Below are 26,824 nucleotides of genomic sequence, written 5' to 3'. Positions count from 1 at the left end.
TGTCTTCTTCCAGGCTCCTCCCCAGAGGAACCTGCATTCGATTCGCTGGAAGTGGAAATGAGGAAAACCGGAACAATTCGTACCCACACAAGGCGGGATTCGCTCAACCGTCCGGATTGACCGTCTGCAGCGACGATCCCTGGAACTGCCTTTATGTGTCTGACAGCGAGAGCAGCTCCATCAGAAGTGTTTCCCTGAAAGACGGAGCAGTCAAGCATGTTGTGGGCGGAGAGCGCGATCCAATGGTAACGTACCTTAAAGGGGCCACGACCTTAATATATTCATAGAAACTGTGACCTGAGCTACACGTACGGCTGCATTCAGACGAGCATGTCCGATTTGTGCACATAAAAAACGCAGCGTTTTTCCTACATTTTATGTCCGTGCATTGGCATCGGGGTGCTTTGCGTGTGGCATACGTTATTCACGTCCATGCAAGCACTTCTCTCATCTTCTATGTAACTGATTTAACTCAAATGTCGTCCTTGTGCTGTCCGTGGTTATCACGCACCCATAGACTTCAATGGGTGACTACGTGCGCAAAAACGCAGCAATATAGGACATGCAGTGAGTTTCACGTAACGGACACGGATGAGGAAAACGCTCGTCTGAATGAGCCCTAAATTTACAAAAGTCCTCAGATATCAGCCCCAGTATTCTTCCATATGAGCATCGTCACATGACAATCTCTAATAGATTATCCCCGAACAAGAGGTGGCGCCGTAACCACAAGGTGACACAACCCCATAATTAACACTCCTATCATCAACACGAATGGTTAATGTCTCCACAGGACCCGCACATGTACACTGATTATAAAGCTCAATACCAAGCTGTCTGACCTCCACCATATTATCCTGTCTGTTCATCTCCTGTAGGGGGCAGTATTATAGTAGTTATATTCTTGTATATAGGGGCAGTATTATAGTAGTTATATTCTTGTATATAGGAGCAGTATTATAGTAGTTATATTCTTGTATATAGAGGGCAGTATTATAGTAGTTATATTCTTGTATATAGGGGGCAGTATTATAGTAGTTATATTCTTGTATATAGGGGGCAGTATTATAGTAGTTATATTATTGTATATAGGAGCAGTATTATAGTAGTTATATTCTTGTATATAGGAGTAGTATTATAGTAGTTATATTCTTGTATATAGGAGGCAGTATTATAGTAGTTATATTCTTGTATATAGGAGCAGTATTATAGTAGTTATATTCTTGTATATAGGGGGCAGTATTATAGTAGTTATATTCTTGTATATAGGGGCAGTATTATAGTAGTTATATTCTTGTATATAGGAGCAGTATTATAGTAGTTATATTCTTGTATATAGGGGGCAGTATTATAGTAGTTATATTCTTGTATATAGGAGCAGTATTATAGTAGTTATGTTCTTGTATATAGGGGGCAGTATTATAGTAGTTATATTCTTGTATATAGGAGGCAGTATTATAGTAGTTATATTCTTGTATATAGGAGGCAGTATTATAGTAGTTATATTCTTGTATATAGGAGGCAGTATTATAGTAGTTATATTCTTGTATATAGGAGCCGTATTATAGTAGTTATATTCTTGTATATAGGAGCCGTATTATAGTAGTTATATTCTTGTATATAGGAGCAGTATTATAGTAGTTATATTCTTGTATATAGGAGGCAGTATTATAGTAGTTATATTCTTGTATATAGGAGGCAGTATTATAGTAGTTAAATTCTTGTATATAGGGGCAGTATTATAGTAGTTATATTCTTGTATATAGGGGGCAGTATTATAGTAGTTATATTCTTGTATATAGGAGCAGTATTATAGTAGTTATATTCTTGTATATAGGAGGCAGTATTATAGTAGTTATATTCTTGTATATAGGCGGCAGTATTATAGTAGTTATATTCTTGTATATAGGGGCAGTATTATAGTAGTTATATTCTTGTATATAGGGGCAGTATTATAGTAGTTATATTCTTGTATATAGGGGCAGTATTATAGTAGTTATATTCTTGTATATAGGGGCAGTATTATAGCAGTTATATTCTTGTATATAGGGAGCAGTATTATAGTAGTTATATTCTTGTATATAGGTGCAGTATTATAGTAGTTATATTCTTGTATATAGGAGCAGTATTCTAGTAGTTATATTCTTGTATATAGTGGCAGTATTATAGTAGTTATATTCTTGTATATAGGAGCAGTATTATAGTAGTTATTTTCTTGTATATAGGAGCAGTATTATAGTAGTTATATTCCTGTATATAGGGGGCAGTATTATAGTAGTTATATTCTTGTATATAGGAGCAGTATTATAGTAGTTATATTCTTGTATATAGGGGCAGTATTATAGTAATTATATCCTTGTATATAGGGGGCAGTATTATAGTAGTTATATTCTTGTATATAGGGGGCAGTATTATAGTAGTTATATTCTTGTATATAGGGGGCAGTATTATAGTAGTTATATTCTTGTATATAGGGGGCAGTATTATAGTAGTTATATTCTTGTATATAGGGGGCAGTATTATAGTAGTTATATTCTTGTATATAGGGGGCAGTATTATAGTAGTTATATTCTTGTATATAGGGGGCAGTATTATAGTAGTAATATTGTTGTATATAGGGGGCAGTATTATAGTAGTTATGTTCTTGGATATAGGAGCAGTATTATAGTAGTTATATTCTTGTATATAGGGTCAGTATTATAGTCGTTATATTCTTGTATATAGGGGGCAGTATTATAGTAGTTATATTCTTGTATATCGAGGGCAGTATTATAGTAGTTATATTCTTGTATATAGAGGCAGTATTATAGTAGTTATATTCTTGTATATAGGGGCAGTATTATAGTAGTTATATTCTTGTATATAGGGAGCAGTATTATAATAGTTATATTCTTGTATATAGGGGCAGTATTATAGTAGTTATGTTCTTGTATATAGGGGCAGTATTATAGTAGTTATATTCTTGTATATCGAGGGCAGTATTATAGTAGTTATATTCTTGTATATAGGGGCAGTATTATAGTAGTTATATTCTTGTATATAGGGGAAGTATTATAGTGGTTATATTCTTGTATATAGGGGCAGTATTATAGTAGTTATATTCTTGTATATCGAGGGCAGTATTATAGTAGTTATATTCTTGTATATAGGGAGTAGTATTATAGTAGTTATATTCTTGTATATAGGGAGTAGTATTATAGTAGTTATATTCTTGTATATAGGAGCAGTATTATAGTAGTTATATTCTTGTATATAGGGGCAGTATTATTGTAGTTATATTCTTGTATATAGGAGTAGTATTATAGTAGTTATATTCTTGTATATAGGGGGCAGTATTATAGTAGTTATATTCTTGTATATAGGGGGCAGTATTATAGTAGTTATATTCTTGTATATAGGGGGCAGTATTATAGTAGTTATATTGTTGTATATAGGGGGCAGTATTATAGTAGTTATATTCTTGTATATAGGGAGCAGTATTATAGTAGTTATATTCTTGTATATAGGGGGCAGTATTATAGTCGTTATATTCTTGTATATAGGGGCAGTTTTATAGTAGTTATATTCTTGTATATAGGGGGCAGTATTATAGTAGTTATATTCTTGTATATGGGGGGCAGTATTATAGTAGTTATATTCTTGTATATAGGGGCAGTATTATAGTAGTTGTATTGTTGTATATAGGGGGCAGTATTATAGCAGTTATATTGTTGTATATAGGGGGCAGTATTATAGTAGTTATATTGTTGTATATAGGGGGCAGTATTATAGCAGTTATATTCTTGTATATAGGGGGCAGTATTATAGTAGTTATATTCTTGTATATAGGGGGCAGTATTATAGTAGTTATATTCTTGTATATAGGGGGCAGTATTATAGTAGTTATATTCTTGTATATAGGGGGCAGTATTATAGTAGTTATATTCTTGTATATAGGGGGCAGTATTATAGTAGTTATATTCTTGTATATAGGGGGCAGTATTATAGTAGTAATATTGTTGCATATAGGGGTCAGTATTATAGTAGTTATGTTCTTGGATATAGGAGCAGTATTATAGTAGTTATATTCTTGTATATCGAGGGCAGTATTATAGTAGTTATATTCTTGTATATAGAGGCAGTATCATAGTAGTTATATTCTTGTATATAGGGGCAGTATTATAGTAGTTATGTTCTTGTATATAGGGGGCAGTATTATAGTAGTTATATTCTTGTATATAGGGGCAGTATTATAGTAGTTATATTCTTGTATATAGGGGCAGTATTATAGTAGTTATATTCTTGTATATAGGAGCAGTATTATAGTAGTTATATTCTTGTATATAGGAGCAGTATTATAGTAGTTATATTCTTGTATATAGGGGGCAGTATTATAGTAGTTATATTCTTGTATATAGGAGCAGTATTATAGTAGTTATATTCTTGTATATAGGGGGCAGTATTATAGTAGTTATATTCTTGTATATAGGGGCAGTATTATAGTAGTTATATTCTTGTATATAGGAGTAGTATTATAGTAGTTATATTCTTGTATATAGGAGCAGTATTATAGTAGTTATAGTCTTGTATATAGGGGCAGTATTATAGTAGTTATATTCTTGTATATAGGGGCAGTATTATAGTAGTTATATTCTTGTATATAGGGGCAGTATTATAGTAGTTATATTCTTGTATATAGGGGGCAGTATTATAGTAGTTATATTCTTGTATATAGGGGCAGTATTATAGTAGTTATATTCTTGTATATAGGAGTAGTATTATAGTAGTTATATTCTTGTATATCGAGGGCAGTATTATAGTAGTTATATTCTTGTATATAGGAGCAGTATTATAGTAGTTATATTCTTGTATATAGGAGCAGTATTGTAGTAGTTATATTCTTGTATATAGTGGCAGTATTATAGTAGTTATATTCTTGTATGTAGGGGCAGTATTATAGTAGTTATATTCTTGTATTTAGGGGGCAGTATTATAGTAGTTATATTCTTGTATATAGTGGGGCAGTATTATAGTAGTTATATTCTTGTATATAGTGGGGCAGTATTATAGTAGTTATATTCTTGAATATAGTGGGGCAGTATTATAGTAGTTATATTCTTGTATATAGGAGCAGTATTATAGTAGTTATATTCTTGTATATGGGGGCAGTATTATAGTAGTTATATTTTTGTACATAAGGGCAGTATTATAGTAGTTATATTCTTGTACATAGGGGCAGTATTATAGTAGTTATATTCTTGTATATAGGGGCAGTATTATAGTAGTTATATTCTTGTATATAGGGAGCAGTTTTATAGTAGTTATATTCTTGTATATAGGAGCAGTATTATAGTAGTTATATTCTTGTATATAGGGAGCAGTATTATAATAGTTATATTCTTGTATATAGGGGCAGTATTATAGTAGTTATGTTCTTGTATATAGGGGGCAGTATTATAGTAGTTATATTCTTGTATATCGAGGGCAGTATTATAGTAGTTATATTCTTGTATATAGGGGCAGTATTATAGTAGTTATATTCTTGTATATAGGGGCAGTATTATAGTGGTTATATTCTTGTATATAGGGGCAGTATTATAGTAGTTATATTCTTGTATATCGAGGGCAGTATTATAGTAGTTATATTCTTGTATATAGGGAGTAGTATTATAGTAGTTATATTCTTGTATATAGGAGCAGTATTATAGTAGATATATTCTTGTATATAGGAGCAGTATTATAGTAGTTATATTCTTGTATATAGGGGCAGTATTATTGTAGTTATATTCTTGTATATAGGAGTAGTATTATAGTAGTTATATTCTTGTATATAGTGGGCAGTATTATAGTAGTTATATTCTTGTATATAGGAGCAGTATTATAGTAGTTATATTCTTGTATATAGGGGGCAGTATTATAGTAGTTATATTCTTGTATATAGGGGGCAGTATTATAGTAGTTATATTCTTGTATATAGGGGGCAGTATTATAGTAGTTATATTGTTGTATATAGGGGGCAGTATTATAGTAGTTATATTCTTGTATATAGGGAGCAGTATTATAGTAGTTATATTCTTGTATATAGGGGGCAGTATTATAGTAGTTATATTCTTGTATATAGGGGCAGTTTTATAGTAGTTATATTCTTGTATATAGGGGGCAGTATTATAGTAGTTATATTCTTGTATATAGGGGGCAGTATTATAGTAGTTATATTCTTGTATATAGGGGCAGTATTATAGTAGTTATATTGTTGTATATAGGGGGCAGTATTATAGCAGTTATATTGTTGTATATAGGGGGCAGTATTATAGTAGTTATATTGTTGTATATAGGGGGCAGTATTATAGTAGTTATATTCTTGTATATAGGGGGCAGTATTATAGTAGTTATATTGTTGTATATAGGGGGCAGTATTATAGTAGTTATATTCTTGTATATAGGGGGCAGTATTATAGTAGTTATATTCTTGTATATAGGGGGCAGTATTATAGTAGTTATATTCTTGTATATAGGGGGCAGTATTATAGTAGTTATATTCTTGTATATAGGGGGCAGTATTATAGTAGTAATATTGTTGTATATAGGGGGCAGTATTATAGTAGTTATGTTCTTGGATATAGGAGCAGTATTATAGTAGTTATATTCTTGTATATAGGGGCAGTATTATAGTCGTTATATTCTTGTATATAGGGGCAGTATTATAGTAGTTATATTCTTGTATATAGGGGGCAGTATTATAGTAGTTATATTCTTGTATATAGGGGGCAGTATTATAGTAGTTATATTTTTGTACATAGGGGCAGTATTATAGTAGTTATATTCTTGTACATAGGGGCAGTATTATAGTAGTTATATTCTTGTATATAGGGGCAGTATTATAGTAGTTATATTCTTGTATATAGGGGCAGTATTATAGTAGTTATATTCTTGTATATAGGGGCAGTATTATAGTAGTTATATTCTTGTTTATAGGGGCAGTATTATAGTAGTTATATTCTTGTATATAGGAGTAGTATTATAGTAGTTATATTCTTGTATATCGAGGGCAGTATTATAGTAGTTATATTCTTGTATATAGGAGCAGTATTATAGTAGTTATATTCTTGTATATAGGGGGCAGTATTATAGTAGTTATATTCTTGTATATAGTGGGGCAGTATTATAGTAGTTATATTCTTGTATATATAGGGGCAGTATTATAGTAGTTATATTCTTGTATATAGGGAGCAGTATTATAGTAGTTATATTCTTGTATATAGGGAGTAGTATTATAGTAGTTATATTCTTGTATATAGGGAGCAGTATTATAGTAGTTATATTCTTGTATATAGGGAGTAGTATTATAGTAGTTATATTCTTGTATATAGGGGCAGTATTATAGTACGTATATTCTTGTATATAGGGAGTAGTATTATAGTAGTTATATTCTTGTATATAGGGAGTAGTATTATAGTAGTTATATTCTTGTATATAGGAGCAGTATTATAGTAGTTATACTCTTGTATATAGGGGCAGTATTATAGTAGTTATATTCTTGTATATAGGAGCAGTGTTATAGTAGTTATATTCTTGTACATAGGAGCAGTATTATAGTAGTTATATTCTTGTATATAGGGGCAGTATTATAGTAGTTATATTCTTTTATATAGTGGGCAGTATTATAGTAGTTATATTCTTGTATATAGGAGCAGTATTATAGTAGTTATATTCTTGTATATAGAGGCAGTATTATAGTACCGTATATGTCGGCGTATAAGACGACTGGGCGTATAAGACGACCCCCAACTTTTACCCTTAAAATATAGAATTTAAGATATACTCACCATTTCGTGCAGGAGCGCTTCACTATGGCCATCGGCGGCAGGACCCAGGACTCTGTCTCTTTGAACTCGCGCATGCGCAGATAGGCGAGGTACATGATGGGGTTAATTACTATTAATGTGAGGAACATGGAGGGTAAATTCATCGCACCTCGCGCCTCACATTAATAAGTGAATGAAAGCCGTGTTTATTTCATTTTTTTACAGCGTACACATCATAAATGATGCAAAAACATTGTTGTCCGCGCCATTACTGAATGTGTGTATTTTATGTATTGAGACTTATTTTAATGTTTATTGTAAAAAAGGTGAAGGTGTATTTTTTTTTAAAATGTAACCATACTTTGTTTTTACTTTATTTTTAAACTTTAATGTACTGACATATATCAGATATGTGCCAGTACATTATCCTGTATACTGATAGTACACAGGCTGTTGTTAGGACATACTTGGGTATATCCTAACAACAAGAGATATGGTCAGACAGCCCTGGGGTCCGTCAATAGACCCTGGGCTGTCTGCCCATATATGGTATGGCCCTCGATCGCGTCACAGGAATTCCCTGTGACGCGATCCAGGGGCATCCCCCCTTCTCACTTTCCCCTGAATGCTGCAGTCAGCTGTGATCGCAGCATTCACGGGAATAACGGCGGAGATGAGAGGTTCTCTGATCTCCGGCGTTATAGAGCGGGGCTGCGGCTGTGTAATACAGCCATTGCCCCGCTCCTGACAGGAAGTGCGCGCGCGGTCAGCATGAGGAGATGCGGCCGGCGCTGCACTAATGAGCGGCAGTTCAGGCACTGAAGACAACATGGGGGTGCTTTGTAGCGCGCCCGCCATGTTCTGTCTTCAGTGCCGCAGATCATTAGTGCAGCGCCGGCCGCATCACATGATGCTGACCCCGCGCGCATATGTCAGGACTCAGGAGCGGGGCAGTGGCTGAATTACACAGCCGCAGCCCCGCTCTCATAGTCATGTGTACTATACTGAGCTGTGCGGCTGCAACGTGCATCCCTAATATCCGACAATATCCGGCATATAAGACGACCCCACACTTTTGACATTTTTTTAAGGGTGTAGAAAGTCGTCTTGTACGCCGATATATACGGTAGTTATATTCTTGTATATAGAGGCAGTATTATAGTAGTTATATTCTTGTATATAGGGGCAGTAATATAGTAGTTATATTCTTGTATATAGGGGCAGTATTATAGTAGTTATATTCTTGTATATAGGGGCAGTATTATAGTAGTTATATTCTTGTATATAGAGGCAGTATTATAGTAGTTATATTCTTGTATATCGGAGCAGTATTATAATAGTTATATTCTTGTATATAGGAGACAGTATTATAGTAGTTATATTCTTGTATATAGGGGCAGTATTATAGTAGTTATATTCTTGTATATAGGGGCAGTATTATAGTAGTTATATTCTTGTATATAGGAGCCGTATTATAGTAGTTATATTCTTGTATATAGGGGGCAGTATTATAGTAGTTATATTCTTGTATATAGTGGGCAGTATTATAGTAGTTATATTCTTGTATATAGGGGCAGTATTATAGTAGTTATATTCTTGTATATCGGAGCAGTATTATAGTAGTTATATTCTTGTATATAGGGAGCAGTATTATAGTAGTTATATTCTTGTATATAGGGGGCAGTAGTATAGTAGTTATATTCTTGTATATAGGGGCAGTATTATAGTAGTTATATTCTTGTATATAGGAGCAGTATTATAGTAGTTATATTCTTGTATATAGAGGCAGTATTATAGTAGTTATATTCTTGTATATAGAGGCAGTATTATAGTAGTTATATTCTTGTATATAGGAGCAGTATTATAGTAGTTATATTCCTGTACATAGGAGCAGTATTATAGTAGTTATATTCTTGTATATAGGAGCAGTATTATAGTAGTTATATTCTTGTATATAGGAGCAGTATTATAGTAGTTATATTCTTGTATATAGGGGGCAGTATTATAGTAGTTATATTCTTGTATATGGGTGCAGTATTATAGTAGTTATATTCTTGTATATAGGGGCAGTATTATAGTAGTTATATTCTTGTATATAGGGGCAGTATTATAGTAGTTATATTCTTGTATATAGGGGCAGTACTATAGTAGTTATATTCTTGTATATAGGAGCAGTATTATAGTAGTTATATTCTTGTATATAGGGAGCAGTATTATAGTAGTTATATTCTTGTATATAGGAGCAGTATTATAGTAGTTATATTCTTGTATATAGGGGGCAGTATTATAGTAGTTATATTCTTGTATATAGGAGCAGTATTATAGTAGTTATATTCTTGTATATAGGAGCAGTATTATAGTAGTTATATTCTTGTATATAGGGGCAGTATTATAGTAGTTATATTCTTGTATATAGGGGCAGTATTATAGTAGTTATATTGTATGTAGGGGCAGTATTATAGTAGTTATATTCTTGTATATAGGGGCAGTATTATAGTAGTTATATTCTTGTATATAGGGGGCAGTATTATAGTAGTTATATTCTTGTATATAGGGGGCAGTATTATAGTAGTTATATTCTTGTATATAGGGGGCAGTATTATAGTAGTTATATTCTTGTATATAGGAGCAGTATTATAGTAGTTATATTCTTGTATATAGGGGGCAGTATTATAGTAGTTATATTCTTGTATATAGGGTGCAGTATTATAGTAGTTATATTCTTGTATATAGGGGCAGTATTATAGTAGTTATATTCTTGTATATAGGGGGCAGTATTATAGTAGTTATATTCTTGTATATAGGGGCAGTATTATAGTAGTTATATTCTTGTATATGGGGCAGTATTGCAGTAGTTATATTCTTGTATATAGGGGCAGTATTATAGTAGTTATATTCTTGTATATAGGGGCAGTATTATAGTAGTTATATTCTTGTATATAGGGGCAGTATTATAGTAGTTATATTCTTGTATATAGGGGCAGTATTATAGTAGTTATATTCTTGTTGTATGCCTGTATATTGATTTTACTGCCTGGTTACATTTACAGAACCTGTTTGCCTTTGGTGATGTTGATGGAACCGGAATTAATGTGAAGCTTCAGCATCCGTTGGGGGTATCCTGGGACCACAAGGGAGGGATCTTGTACGTGGCAGATTCATATAATCATAAGGTGAGGCGCTCATTCATGTATATTTTCCCCTTTTGTTCAGATGATGTGAACCCCACCACTTGGGCCACACGGCTTCACGCCTCTTTTTACTTACTAAAAAAATGTACCTACTTATCTGTTTTCTGTCTGCAGTCACCACTAGATGGCGCTCACTACATACAGATTTATACCGTTTCACGCTTTTTGTAGTGGTGGCTGCAGGAAGCCAGATTTTTTTTCATTTCTGCATTGGATTTGTAGCTCTTTTTCAGGAAAAACATTAACAGATTAACTTTTTTTAATGCAAATATGTAATTGTTGGGGGGCAGTCACAGGGTCATGTTTTGTTGCTGTAATTAAAGCGTCTGAAAATCTGTTACATTATTCTGAAAAACAAACCATGCCGAAATCCTTGCACCTGCTGCAGAAACCGCCTCAAACAGATGAATGGAATGGATATTTACTCCTAGAAATTTCTGCAGTAAAGTCTGCGGTGTGGGCCTGCACCTGTAATGAGAACCTCCACTTTCAGTAGAGCTATTATAGTGCGGTGGTGTGCAGGACAATGCACTATAATTATTATTTCTAATTCCATTGTAAAAGCGGCGCTGCCTGTGTAAAGGTATATAGAGTTCCATAGCGCTAACGGCCGTTCTGGATACGGGAGCCATAGATATGAGCAGCCGGGTCACAGACTTTACACGGTCCGGGCCGCTGCTAGAAGCCAATTCAGTAATAGTCATTTAGAAATAATGATTACGTCGTCCGGCCACTCCCGCACTATAATCGTTATAACGGAAAGTGGAGACTCGCTTAATGGTTTCAAATAATATTTTTGGGACTTAATTGAAAAACACTTTTAGAATATTACAGAATCACAACTTTAAAAGGGGTATTCCCACCTTAGGCATGTATGGCATATCCACAGGGTATTTGTTGAATGTCTGATAGATGCGGGTACCGACCTCTGGGATCCGCCCCAATCTCGCGATCGGGGGTCCACCGTCCCCTCCTGTTAAGGCAATGAGATTCAGTGGTGAGGTAGCCAAGCGTATGAAAAACAGCTGAGATCTCTGTTCTACAATGCTTCTGAAATGTGAGAATTACAGATATGCCATAGATGTCTAAAAAGGGAATACCCATTTGCATCAATTTTCACTGTGTGTTATCTGTGGTTTTACATAGGACTGCAGGTAACATCTACTACATTATCTGTAATCAGAGAGTTATCACTGTGTGTTATCTGTGGTGTTACATAGGACTGCAGGTAACATCTACTACATTATCTTTACTCAGAGAGTTATCACTGTGCTATCTGTGGTGTTACATAGGACTGCAGGTAACACTACTACATTATCTGTATTCAGAGAGTTATCACTGTGCTATCTGTGGTGTTACATAGGACTGCAGGTAACATCTACTACATTATCTGTATTCAGAGAGGTATCACTGTGTTATCTGTGGTGTTACATAGGACTGCAGGTAACATCTACTACATTATCTGTACTCAGAGAGTTATCACTGTTATCTGTGGTGTTACATAGGACTGCAGGTAACGTCTACTACATTATCTGTACTCAAGAGAGTTATCACTGCTATCTGTGGTGTTACATAGGACTGCAGGTAACGTCTACTACATTATCTGTACTCAGAGAGTTATCACTGTTATCTGTGGTGTTACATAGGACTGCAGGTAACATCTACTACATTATCTGTACTCAAGAGAGTTATCACTGCTATCTGTGGTGTTACATAGGACTGCAGGTAATACCTAGCCGCAGCCGCCACGGTGTTAGCAGTCAGTCTGGATACGGATGTAGCCGTCTTTATCTTGACTCTGATAACTTGCTGCGGGTGATATCGCACAACAAAAGCCATTGAAAATATCAAGATAAAAGATCTTTCCACTGTGTATTTAATGCGTTAAAAGTCAAGATAAAGACTGCTACATCTGTATATTGCTTCTGATGACCTCACTAGGTCCCTGTGAACATCACTTTGCTACTCATAACATAGTGATCGCACATCGGTCGGGGGTCGGGCGCTGCTCACCGCTGCCTGACCTCTAATATTGGTTTCTTCTATTTTATGAGTGTTGGCCGTGGCATCGGGGGGAGCGGGACGCACGGGTCACACATAACAGGGGCGCCGTGATAAATATGTAGAACATTAGATAATCTCCACTTAACGTGTCGGGGCTGCCTCCCCTCCCCCACCTTGATTTATCATTTTGAGGATAATTTGATTCTCGCCGCTAATTAATCACAGAATTGAGTCTTTTGTGTGGGAATCGTCATCCGGAATCTTTAATCACTTGTTTATTTCTTGTCTTTCTGTAAGACAAATGGCGATGTCTGAGGAGTTTACGTCATGATGATGATTGCGGAGGCCGCACGTTTCCCAGCCCCGAGAATGAAACTTTATTAGCATTTTTATAATGCGTTTGTAGAGGTTTTTTTTTAAGCTTTTAAGGAAATTGATTTATTCAAGGAAAATGTTGCGTCTTGTTGAACGATTCTCGTCGGCGCGCGCATAAAATACAAGAAACAGTGGCAGTCATTTTCTATGTGGATAAAGCTTTTGCATTGGGGGTTGTCCAGGATTAGAGAAAGGGTCTGCTTTGTTTTCCAAAAACAGCGCCACGTCTGTCTAAGGGCCGTGTTTGGTACTGCACGTTAGTCCTTTTCTCTTGCATGGGACTGAACTGTCATACCGGACACAGCCAGTGGATCGATCCTGGAAACCCCTTTTATGGCTAATGAACAGGGCAGATCTGTGTGGAGATACACGTAGTCCTCGCAGCTCTGTATACGCGAAGTGCGCTGCTATACAGACCCTTTGGTTTCCCTCCAGACCCTTTGGTTTCCCTCCAGACCCTTTGGTTTCCCTCCAGACCCTTTGGTTTCCCTCCAGACCCTTTTGGTTTCCCTCCTGACCCTTTTGGTTTCCCTCCTGACCCTTTTGGTTTCCCTCCTGACCCTTTTGGTTTCCCTCCTGACCCTTTTGGTTTCCCTCCTGACCCTTTTGGTTTCCCTCCTGACCCTTTTGGTTTCCCTCCTGACCCTTTTGGTTTCCCTCCTGACCCTTTTGGTTTCCCTCCTGACCCTTTTGGTTTCCCTCCTGACCCTTTTGGTTTCCCTCCTGACCCTTTTGGTTTCCCTCCTGACCCTTTTGGTTTCCCTCCTGACCCTTTTGGTTTCCCTCCTGACCCTTTTGGTTTCCCTCCTGACCCTTTTGGTTTCCCTCCTGACCCTTTTGGTTTCCCTCCTGACCCTTTTGGTTTCCCTCCTGACCCTTTTGGTTTCCCTCCTGACCCTTTTGGTTTCCCTCCTGACCCTTTTGGTTTCCCTCCTGACCCTTTTGGTTTCCCTCCTGACCCTTTTGGTTTCCCTCCTGACCCTTTTGGTTTCCCTCCTGACCCTTTTGGTTTCCCTCCTGACCCTTTTGGTTTCCCTCCTGACCCTTTTGGTTTCCCTCCTGACCCTTTTGGTTTCCCTCCTGACCCTTTTGGTTTCCCTCCTGACCCTTTTGGTTTCCCTCCTGACCCTTTTGGTTTCCCTCCTGACCCTTTTGGTTTCCCTCCTGACCCTTTTGGTTTCCCTCCTGACCCTTTTGGTTTCCCTCCTGACCCTTTTGGTTTCCCTCCTGACCCTTTTGGTTTCCCTCCTGACCCTTTTGGTTTCCCTCCAGACCCTTTTGGTTTCCCTCCAGACCCTTTTGGTTTCCCTCCAGACCCTTTTGGTTTCCCTCCAGACCCTTTTGGTTTCCCTCCAGACCCTTTTGGCTTCCCTCCAGACCCTTTTGGCTTCCCTCCAGACCCTTTTGGCTTCCCTCCAGACCCTTTTGGCTTCCCTCCAGACCCCTCGGGTCCCCTACAGAACCCCTTGACCATGCTGCATCCTGAAAAAACACAGCCATCCAGAACGGCAAAAAAAAATGCTGCAAACAAAAACGAATTGTGGGAAATATACAAAGCAAAGTGCACCAGAATTCCGGTTCAATTTGCACCAATAAACCGTTGCACGCCAAATAAATGATATATTTGACACACTTTTTACACCTCACCAGGCAGTTTTCAAAAGTGTCCAGACGAGGAGGCGCAGCTACGAGGAGTCGTATGTGTCTGAGAATCCAGAAATCTGCCCCATTGTGTGTTGAGAACTTCATATTTTGGAATTTCTTGCCACCAAAAAGACGCCACAAATCCCGCCTACCAAAAACCATGATTGCAAAACAGATGGCACTAAGTGTCGCTAATAATCAATGTTTTTTTTAGCAGATTGTGAATTATAGGGGAGACGCACGGGGTGACACATGCAGCCGCGGAGCCCTGAGACGCTTCATCAGTTACATTTCTGAAAATAACCATTTCTCGGTTTTCTTTTCTTTTCTGTCAGATCAAAACCGTGAATCCGAAATCCAAGAGCTGCGTCACATTGGCCGGCACAGGGCAGGCTGGGAATGCGCCAGGGCCGAGCTTTATAGAGGCGTCATTCAATGAACCAGGAGGTCTCTGCGCGGCGGCAGACGGGCGCTTACTGTACGTTGCCGACACAAATAATCATCAGATAAAAGTCCTGGATCTGGAAACTAAAATGTTGTCTGTGGTGAGTGACGGGTAATCAATATCTCCTGATTCTTCTTCCAGGATTCTCAATCTCAGGATTGTTTTTATGTTGTTTCCATATAAATAAGGTGCAAATTCAGTGTTTCCTTTATCCCTTTTTCTGCCGCAACAATTTTCACACTTTTCCATACGAAAATTATTGTGACTTCTCTGAACGGAGCCTCAAGGTGGCCATACACATTAGATGAATGTTGGCTGAACCCCCTAGATTTTGGCTGTACCGGCCAACCCTCTAATGTGTATGGGAGCCCCCCGACTTTCTCCCAACGGCAGAAGAGAGGGATCGGACTATTTGATTTTAACAGGCCCGATCCTTTTGTTTGGAAGGAGATAATACACTGTTAGGCTGAGTTCACACAGGGTGGATACAATATGTAAAGGTACACAGCGTATCCACCCCACGGGCCGCAGGGTATTTCGGCCAATACATTGCACCAAATTATGGTGCCGTTTTTGCCCGGAATGTCCGCTGTTGAAAACAGCAGCATATAGCCGGACCTCCTGGGATGACGTCGTCCTCGTATGATTTCCTCCTGTGACTGCCGCTACAGCCTGTGATTGGCTGCAGCGGTCACATGGGATGAAACGTCATCCCAGGAGGGTGGGTTGCAGAACGTCAGAGGTAAGTATATGTTTTTTTTCTAAATTGTGATTTTTGTGGCCTGATCCCTGCGATCCAGCCGCAAAGTCGCAAAACTTGACTATTGGTTGCGGGTTTTAGATCACCATTGAATTCAATGGGGAAAAGCCGCTACAAATTACCGGCGATTCCGCAACCACAATTGACGTGCTGCGTCTTCAGAAAAAAATGCACCGCAGGTCAATTTGTGTGCGGAACCTCCACATTTCACGTACGCAGCGGGTGGATGACATTTCTTGACAGCTCATCCACTCCTCTGATACTGCATTATGCTGCGGATTTTCTGCAACTAAATTTGTTGCAGAAAATCCGCAGTGTTAACGCCACGTGTGGACGGGCCCTTAGAAGTGCCTGGCAGCGGCTTTCTCCCTATTGGGAGCACACGCACGGCCGACTTCCGCGTGGATGTCTATGGGGAGTCCGGAGGAATAACTGTCGGCCGGACGTTCATCTGGCCGCTATCTAACGTGTATGGCCGGCTTATGTCACTAGTGAATCCTGCAGGAAGACGTCATCCGCGTGAGTGGCGTTTGTGACATCATTCTGTTTCTTTTTAGTGTTACGATATTTATCTGCCGAGGTTCGTTTATTTAACCCCTTATGGTCTGACATATTTTGGGCCTTTTCTTTCCCACTAGGAGAAACGGCAATTCTTTAACCTCTTGTATAATGTTGTGCCGGTCCGCGATACACGAAGTATTCCAATCTATTAGGCCACGCTTCTGGCAGACCTGAGGGCCTTTTTTTTAGTTCCCCTGATGCCATGGTAATCCACCAGTACCCCGCGCCCGTGTGGCTCAAATAGGCTAACAGCGGCCGCCCTCCTGAACTTTCAAGCTCCTTCGCAGCCGCGGTCACTAGTGATCGCAGCATCTTAAAGGAAAGCATGCCAGAATAAGATAATTCTCTGATCCTACCTGTTAATCACTCCCGCTGTTGACCGCACATCTTCTGTGTTATCTACCTGATGTAAAGGCCCTTTCACACTTGCCGATATTCGGCCGGTGCAGCGAGCGCCGATCAATGAGACATCGTTGATCGGCTCTGGTTTGCTCCGGTCACACGGAGCTATGGATGGGGACGAGCGCTCGTTACTCTGATCGCTCGTCCTCATACATTATCATCATGTTGGCAGCGCGTCTCCCGGTTTACACACCAAGATGCGCCGCCGACAACCAGAACATTTTACTTTTTTAAAACGATACGACCGGCAGATGATCCGGCGTTTCCTCGTTCATCTGCTGATCGCTGATCTGATTACACAGGACAATTATCAGCAACGAGCGTTCTATGGACTAATGATCTGCCCAATAATCGCCCCGTGTAAAAAGAACCTTAATTGGACATGGTGGAGCCTTGAGACCAGGTAATCCATGACGTATATTTACGACAAAGTGCGAGACAGTGCGCCTATTAGATGATCGTCTGGTTTTGCTTTGTGTACAGATTATTAATGAGGATATATTAGGTGAATAAGCCTCGTTCAATAAAAATGTCTGCAACTTCCTGATAGATTTGTGTTTTTAATTCCTCACATTTTAAAAATCTCTGCTTGCTGTCAGTAAATGGGAGCATTCATTACCTATATTCAGAGGCTGGAAACTTGTCCTGACCTAATACTTCTCTCACAGATGTACTTTTGCTACAATGTATCCAGTTTAGACATCCTCGGTAACTTCATAGCCTGGACGCCAGCAGAGATCTTGAACATGATGAGGAATTGTAACACAAAGTCTATAAGAAAGTTACAGAACGTTTCATTATACAATGATTAAGCCTTATTTACAGAAAACTGGATCGGCCCTTTAAAGGCGTATTCCCATTAATGGCTTTTTCATACTTCTCAACGTTCAAATACCAAATCACGGCACATTTTAAGCCCTGCCATGTTTTGCCCGGGAACACCCACAAAGTGGCCAGAAATAAACACTTTGAATTAGATTGGCATAAACGCTGCTCGTTTTGTTGCCCGGTTTGCGGGTTTGTCCGGTGAAAATCTAGACTGTTGTCAACTTTCCATATTCGTAGGTCCTGCCATAACTGCGGGTCCACAACCCCCATAGACTTCACTGGGAAAAGCTACTGTGGATTAGCAAACCGGGATCCCCGTTCATGTGGATATGCCAAAGATCTGTAAAATGGGAATACCCCTTTAAAAAGCTCTAGTGTGAAATGTCTATCTTTAACCCCTTCTAGCCCTGCACCTAGTAGTGCATCGCGGGTCATTCCTATGTGCTGCTGTACTATTACGGCGAGTCCTTTTCTAGCGGCTTGAGATCGGAGAGAACTCCGATCCCGATTGTTTAACCCCTTAGATGCTGCTGTCAATAGCTCCCTCTGTCACATTAGCTGCGCCATCTTGGCAGCTGGATGCCTAACAAAGGCCCTAAGGGTCTGCCAAGTGTATCAGGCAGCGCCTAATTGGTTGCCGGTCAGTAAAACACTAATAGGCAATTATACAAAGCAATACAAGAGTTTAGTGGGACTAAAAAAGAAAAACAATGATTAGACAAAGTTCATTAAAAAAATAAATAACCCATTACCATTAATAAAGCGTAAAAAAAGACACATTTTCTGTTTTATATCGCACGATGATCGGCGTAATAAAAATAACAATGGCGGAGCTGCTATTTTTTTCCATTAACCCTTACAAAAAAAATTTAAACGTTTTTATATAGTTCTATAACGTGACTGCCACATAAAGCACGGCCACGGAACAATGGCGTTCAGAGTGGGACCATCCAAAAACGACGTCTTTTCTCCCACCAAAAAATTTATGAAAATTAATCAATGAGTTAAAAAGTACAATTCGGCCCACAAAAAATAAATAAGAAAAAATTGACCTCCTGCGGCTTCGTAGATCATGCGCTAGTGGAAAATGAAAAACATTTGCTGTGTCTTTAGGGGTTAAGAAGTTTGAGTGTTTTTTATATGAGCAGATGTGAGAAGCGGCGCCCGCTCGTTTCAGCGCCTTGCTTGTTACATTTTGTGCTCGCCGGTCCGTCTGATAATTGAATAGTCGCCGTGAACATTTTGTATTGCATTACTCCTTCCCCGTTTCTTCCACGACGCTACTTTCATGCAGGAACACAGGGTTTTTGTTTCTCCGGTGCGGTAGGCGTCATTACATCAATCACAGACAGAACAGAATTCTGGGGTGAGTTATATTACAGGACCTGCCAATGTAATGAGATCCATCAGTCATAAAATAATAGCCCCCCCCCCCGGCTGACTATTATAAGACCAGACGCCCACACAGCACATTGTACTATATGGATCTTTACATCTGCTTCCTCCGATACCACAATATGCAAATACAACGCAATGAACTCCGCAATCCTACATTTATGCCGGGTTTTATTTTCCTGTCAGCAGAAGATTATTTTCTTTTGTTCTGCAGAAATCTTCGTGTCTAGAAAACTTTTATCACCAGCTTTTATAAACTCATTCAACTTCATTACACGACAAAGCAGTCGCCCTCATCGAGAAAACTTTACAGAGCAGCAGCCGCCGCCGCACTGTGACTGGTAACGTAGCCGCACTCACAGGAAGCACCTTAGCCTTTCCATTCTAGACCATGGTGAGGGTCCAGAGGTCGGAGTCCCACCGGTCACACATTAATATCCTATCATATACCAATATAAGCACACGTGTACTGTATCTCAATAGGTAGATGTTGGACAAGCAGTAACCCAACAACACTGACACCGCTCATCTCAATAGGGAGGTGATGAATAGTAGAATTGACACTTTTTTCCCTTAACAGTAGAGTCACTGTGTACATACATTACTTATCCTGTACTGATCCTGAGTTATATCCTGTATTATACTCCAGAGCTGCACTCACTATTCTGCTGGTGGAGTCACTGTGTACATACATTACATTACTTACCCTGTACTGATCCTGAGTTATATCCTGTATTATACTCCAGAGCTGCACTCACTATTCTGCTGGTGGAGTCACTGTGTACATACATTACATTACTTATCCTGTACTGATCCTGAGTTACATCCTGTATTATACTCCAGAGCTGCACTCACTATTCTGCTGGTGGAGTCACTGTGTACATACATTACTTATCCTGTACTGATCCTGAGTTATATCCTGTATTATACTCCAGAGCTGCACTCACTATTCTGCTGGTGGAGTCACTGTGTACATACATTACATTACTTATCCTGTACTGATCCTGAGTTATATCCTGTATTATACTCCAGAGCTGCACTCACTATTCTGCTGGTGGAGTCACTGTGTACATACATTACATTACTTATCCTGTACTGATCCTGAGTTACATCTTGTATTATACTCCAGAGCTGCACTCACTATTCTGCTGGGGGAGTCACTGTGTACATACATTACATTACTTATCCTGTACTGATCCTGAGTTACATCCTGTATTATACTCCAGAGCTGCACTCACTATTCTGCTGGTGGAGTCACTGTGTACATACATTACATTACTTATCCTGCACTGATCCTGAGTTATATCCTGTATTATACTCCAGAGCTGCACTCACTATTCTGCTCGTGGAGTCACTGTGTACATACATTACTTATCTTGTACTGATCCTGAGTTATATAGTGTATTATACTCCAGAGTTGCACTCACTATTCTGCTGGTGGAGTCACTGTGTACATACATTACATTACTTATCCTGTACTGATCCTGAGTTACATCCTGTATTATACTCCAGAGCTGCACTCACTATTCTGCTGGTGGAGTCACTGTGTACATACATTACTTATCCTGTACTGATCCTGAGTTATATCCTGTATTATACTCCAGAGCTGCACTCACTATTCTGCTGGGGGAGTCACTGTGTACATACATTACATTACTTATCCTGCACTGATCCTGAGTTATATCCTGTATTATACTCCAGAGCTGCACTCACTATTCTGCTCGTGGAGTCACTGTGTACATACGTTACATTACTGATCCTGTACTGATCCAGAGTTACATCCTGTATTATACTCCAGAGCTGCACTCACTATTCTGCTGGGGGAGTCACTGTGTACATACATTACATTACTTATCCTGCACTGATCCTCAGTTATATCCTGTATTATACTCCAGAGCTGCACTCACTATTCTGCTGGTGGAGTCACTGTGTACATACATTACATTACTTATCCTGTACTGATCCTGAGTTACATCCTGTATAATACTCCAGAGCTGCACTCACTATTCTGCTGGTGGAGTGACTGTGTACATACATTACATTACTTATCCTGTACTGATCCTGAGTTACATCCTGTATTATACTCCAGTGCTGCACTCACTATTCTGCTGGTGGAGTCGCTGTGTACATACATTACTTATCCTGTACTGATCCTGAGTTACATCCTGTATTATACTCCAGAGCTGCACTCACTATTCTGCTGGTGGTGTCACTGTGTACATACATTACTTATCTTGTACTGATCCTGAGTTATATCCTGTATTATACTCCAGAGCTGCACTCACTATTCTGCTGGTGGAGTCACTGTGTACATACATTACATTACTTATCCTGTACTGATCCTGAGTTACATCCTGTATTATACTCCAGAGCTGCACTCACTATTCTGCTGTTGGAGTCACTGTGTACATACATTACATTACTGATCCTGTACTGATTCAGAGTTACATCCTGTATTATACTCCAGAGCTGTACTCCCTACTCTGCTGGTGGTGTCACTGTGTACATACATTACATTACTTATCCTTTACTGATCCGGAGTTACATCCTGTATTATACTCCAGAGCTGCACTCACTATTCTGCTGGTGGAGTCACTGTGTACATACATTACATTACTTATCCTCTACTGATGCTGAGTTAGATCCTGTATTATACTCCAGAGCTGCACTCACTATTCTGCTGGTGGAGTCACTGTGTGCATACATTACATTACTTATCCTGTACTGATCCTGAGTTATATCCTGTATTATACTCCAGAGCTGCACTCACTATTCTGCTGGTGGAGTCACTGTGTACATACATTACATTACTTATCCTGTACTGATCCTGAGTTATATCCTGTATTATACTCCAGAGCTGCACTCACTATTCTGCTGGTGGAGTCACTGTGGACATACATTACTTATCCTGTACTGATCCTGAGTTATATCCTGTATTATACTCCAGAGCTGCACTCACTATTCTGCTGGTGGAGTCACTGTGCACATACATTACATTACTTATGCTGTACTGATCCTGAGTTATATCCTGTATTATACTCCAGAGCTGCACTCACTATTCTGCTGGTGGAGTCACTGTGGACATACATTACATTACTTATCCTGTACTGATCCTGAGTTATATCCTGTATTATACTCCAGAGCTGCACTCACTATTCTGCTGGTGGAGTCACTGTGCACATACATTACATTACTTATGCTGTACTGATCCTGAGTTATATCCTGTATTATACTCCAGAGCTGCACTCACTATTCTGCTGGTGGAGTCACTGTGGACATACATTACATTACTTATCCTGTACTGATCCTGAGTTATATCCTGTATTATACTCCAGAGCTGCACTCACTGTTCTGGCGGATTCACTGTGTACATACATGGCATTACTTATTTGATCTTGGGCTACAGTCTATAATATGTTCTAGAGCTTCTCATAATTCTGCAGGCTTTAGAGCTGACATTTCCCAGCCTTCCCTGCTTGTTCAGTGTCTCACACTGTCTTGCTCTGGTAATCTGCATCTTGAGAAGTATCTTTTTTTAGACCAGGGTCTGTACAGTCATCTGATGTAGAAATAAATGCCCCTGCTCTAAAGAAGCTCAGCTAAGCTGTTTTAGGGGGGAGTGTCGTCTCAGTAGAATCATTCTGACGGTTTACAATAACAGTCAGCAGAATTGTGAATTCAGCTCTGGACTATGAATGATATCCGATAACAATCTGCTGCACAGTGAGTGACCATTCTGTCTTACAACTTGAGTTCTATCCAGTACCATTATTAACCCTTAGGAAAAAAGTTGTCAAAAGCGTTCTCCGTTACAATGTCGTCATCCGTACAGTAAACGTCGTCACAAACATCCAGCACGTCGTATAAATGATCATGTTACGTATTTGTCGCTAAGTAATTGTTCTTCAGAAAGTGCAGCTAATGATTTAACACCAGCGTTCAGACAGATCCGTTCATTTTTATAGATTTTTCCTTTTCACGGGCGTGGAGACTTTTGCATCTTTTTATGGCTCCAGTGCATCGAACATTAAAAATGAAGCAATTTTACAAACCGTTTTGATAAGAAATTTTGTAACGTTTTCTGTCTACAGGTCATACGCAGAATAATGTTTTGCCACGGTTACAGACTCTCTCTCTCCTCCCACTCCTACTGTCTGAATGTAGATGGAAGTTGTAAGACATGACTGCAGGATCAGACTACGCAGGGGATGCTTGTAGTCTGTAACCATGTACACACATAGGTCTGCATAGGAGCTGTATACACAAAATGGTTGGAGATGGTTATTCAAGATTATTTACAATGTTGCATCATTTTTAGAATTTTTAGAGTGATAGAAAAAAGTTTCAAATGTTAACATACCCTGTAAATCTGCTGCTTGTAGGGGGAGATAAGCGGCACCACTGTGTGTAGTGGACAGAACCCCCTCCAGCAGCAAGTACCATTAGATACACTCTGCTGTAGGGTGTATCAAACTGAAAACGATAATCCCCCATCTTCAATGCTTCCGGTGTCTTGCCTCTGTTTTAGCCGATGTTCGTGCCCCCGTCTCTCTTGCAGCTTCCCGTTTTCTCCACGAAGGCGGTCGATGTTGTAGACAGCGCGCTGACATTACGGATCACCAACCCAAAGCTGCCTAAATCCACGCCTAATGTTCTGCTGGAACCTTTAACCGTATCCCCCGGCATGACCCTCCAATATTCACTGGACCTGAATCTCCCTGCGGGGGCAAAGCTGACGGAGGGAGCCCCGAGTTTCTGGTTTCTTTTCACAGAAGGTAAAGTGGGTGCAAGTATTTTACTTCCCAGAACATCCGGCCGTTACATTTTATAATCTACATATAATGTAGTGAGTTTTATCTACTTTACTGATGAGTTATAGGATGGCTTATGCTCCAATCACACCCAGAGCTGCATTCACAATTCTGCTGCCTTCCTGTTAGCTCTCAGGCTGCAGGGACTTGTATTTCCATGCTGCCCCCTTCTGGTTTAGTTATGATCTACTTATAACGTTGCACCTAATGCAAATGCTTTTTACATTCCTGGTAGCAATCTGGACCTGCACGATGTCTTGTACTGTAGTCACAGCCAAAGCTGCACTGAAAATTCTGCTTGCTTTCCATTGGTTCTGAAATTACTAGAACTCATACCTGTGCTGGTTCAGTTTACTGGCCATGCTTTGTTTTGCCAAAGTATCTTCTGCACGTTATTTTTATGTAGAAAAAAATGACATTGCCTACAACGCAATACAACAACACACCGCAAATAGCAGGATCTGAATGTCCGTTAAGCATCAGTGAAAAGATCTGCCAGCAGAGTGACAATGGGTTCCAAATGGCAGCCTGGCGAAGTGTGAATGCAGCTCTGGATGTGACTTGAGTATAACATTGTGACTTCCCTCATGTATCAGATATAATCTCTGTCCGTCTTCGTGCAGCAGATAAATCTTACTGGTGGTTTAGTTGATTCTCTTATAATTTTATGCTCCAATAGACAAAGAAGCTAAACGCCAGTCCCTGATAAAAGCACAGGGAGGGGCAATGTAAATGCCTGAGCCTCTGATGAGACAGGAGGTGGATTTCCTACACCAATAGACTGCAGCTAGGCTGGAGTAACTGATTATAATTGTTTGCTAATAGAGAAGAGCTGTGGTGTAAAGAATGGGGGAGAGTCAGAGCAGAAGAATAAGCCTCTGATGAGACAGGAGGTGGGTTTCAGACTACCTCAGACTCCAATAGACAGTGCAGCTAGGCCGGAGCCACTGCTTATAGTTCTTTACTAATAGAGAAGAGCTGCAGTGTAAAGAACGAGGGGGAGTCAGAGCAGAAAAATTTGCCTCTAATGAGACAGGAGGTGGATTTCAGACTCCAATAGTCAGTGCAGCCATGCGGGAGCCACTGATCATAAACGTCCAGCATTACTTAGAGGGGGCGATATCGGCATGTTCTTCATTCTGCTAGTTTCCCTGTGTTTCACATTCTCCTCTAGATTGTCAGCTCACGGGCCAGGCAAGTACTTATGGTTTTGTTTTTCATCCCCAGGTCATGACTGGCTTCTTACTGGACAGAAAACGTACGGTGAGATCGGGAGTCTGAGGAAGCCGGGCCGGATAGAGGTGACGCTTCCCGTGCAGTTCTCCTGCGCTGATCCGGAGCTGCGTGTCGGCGTCTGTGTGTATTTCTGCACCGAGGACACCATGTGTATGATGAAGTCCGTGTCCTTCTCTCAGCCCCTGCACGTCACCCCCGGAGACCCCAGCAGCGCCGCTCCCCTCCACCTCTCCTACACCTTCTAACAGCCTGAGCGCACCGCCAGAGGTACACGAGCCCATCCCGTACCCCGGCCACCCCCGCAGCTACCTGCACGTCCCGTTACCGCCATACTGTCCCCTTATTACAAAACTCCCATCATAGTCCTCGTCTGACAAGTTGTTTAAACGCCATTCACTCATTTCCAGGTTACATCTATAGCTGGGAAAGTTGGGTGATCGTCAAAATGGACATCATTACTCCACAGAGGTTGTCACTCAGCTTTTCCGGTATCCTGAAAGGAAAATATGCCTACCTATGCACTCAAGCATCCCTCACTCCAACATTGCCCTTCAGGGCTCTAGAAAAGCACAGAGATTATCATCCAGCTTTCTTAATGTTGTGAATGGAAAATCTTCTTACTTATGCAGTGACACAGGCCTTACACCAGCACTGATCCAATATGAACTGATTTGCCATTCAGAGCTCTAGGAAAGCTGAGTAATTACCAGTATGGCTTCTGTTACAGCTCCCACAGAGAATATCATTCAGCTTTTCCCAAACCTGTTATAACACCTAAATAACAAATTCACAGAAGAGCGCAACTAAAGTGTTCGTGTCCCTTTAAGGGATTTGCCACGTTGTCGCCTGAAGCCCCGTGTACCCCGATACCCCTACACGTCACAACGTCTCCCCCCTACTCTACAGGTGACATATCTGTACTGGGGATCTCGAGGGTGTCATCTACAAGAAACATCTCTGTGCTGCAGTATCTCCTATCCCTGTACTACAAGTGCCTTATACCCCACACACAGCGCAATATAGGATGTTATACAAGTCACTGCTGCCTCACCCCGCAGCCACCACCCCGTCACCTACAGAGCTCGTAATAGGACTATAATGACTGATGTGCCGATGAGGGGTGCCCTTTAAGGGATTTTTCACTTTTATGTTATTAAAGTTGACAGTTTACCTTAATCTCTCTTTTCTGGTGTAGTATATTTTATATATAGGGGGCAGTATTATAGAAGTTATATTCTTGTATATAGGGGGCAGTATTATAGTAGTTATATTCTTGTATATAGGAGCAGTATTATAGTAGTTATATTCTTCTATATAGGAGGCAGTATTATAGTAGTTATATTCTTGTATATAGGAGCAGTATTATAGTAGTTATATTCTTGTATATA

The 26,824-nt window shown here is 39.5% G+C and overlaps 1 protein-coding gene across 1 annotated transcript in view; it reads left to right on the top strand.

Moving 5' to 3' along the window:
* The window catches only part of NHLRC2 (NHL repeat containing 2), a 52,480-nt gene extending 25,868 nt beyond the window's left edge, over nucleotides 1-26,612 (top strand). Inside the window, exons 4-8 of the mRNA XM_075842322.1 lie at nucleotides 14-245; nucleotides 10,835-10,957; nucleotides 15,334-15,543; nucleotides 23,948-24,164; nucleotides 25,428-26,612. Coding sequence (XP_075698437.1) covers nucleotides 14-245; nucleotides 10,835-10,957; nucleotides 15,334-15,543; nucleotides 23,948-24,164; nucleotides 25,428-25,681 — 1,036 coding nt within the window. The 3' untranslated portion in view covers nucleotides 25,682-26,612. The remainder of the gene's footprint in view (nucleotides 1-13; nucleotides 246-10,834; nucleotides 10,958-15,333; nucleotides 15,544-23,947; nucleotides 24,165-25,427) is intronic.
* Nucleotides 26,613-26,824: the final 212 nt, after the last annotated feature.

This window comes from Rhinoderma darwinii, chromosome 11 (genome assembly GCF_050947455.1).
Source record: "Rhinoderma darwinii isolate aRhiDar2 chromosome 11, aRhiDar2.hap1, whole genome shotgun sequence".
Lineage (NCBI taxonomy): Eukaryota > Metazoa > Chordata > Amphibia > Anura > Rhinodermatidae > Rhinoderma > Rhinoderma darwinii.
This window is presented reverse-complemented; position numbering and strand designations above follow the sequence as displayed.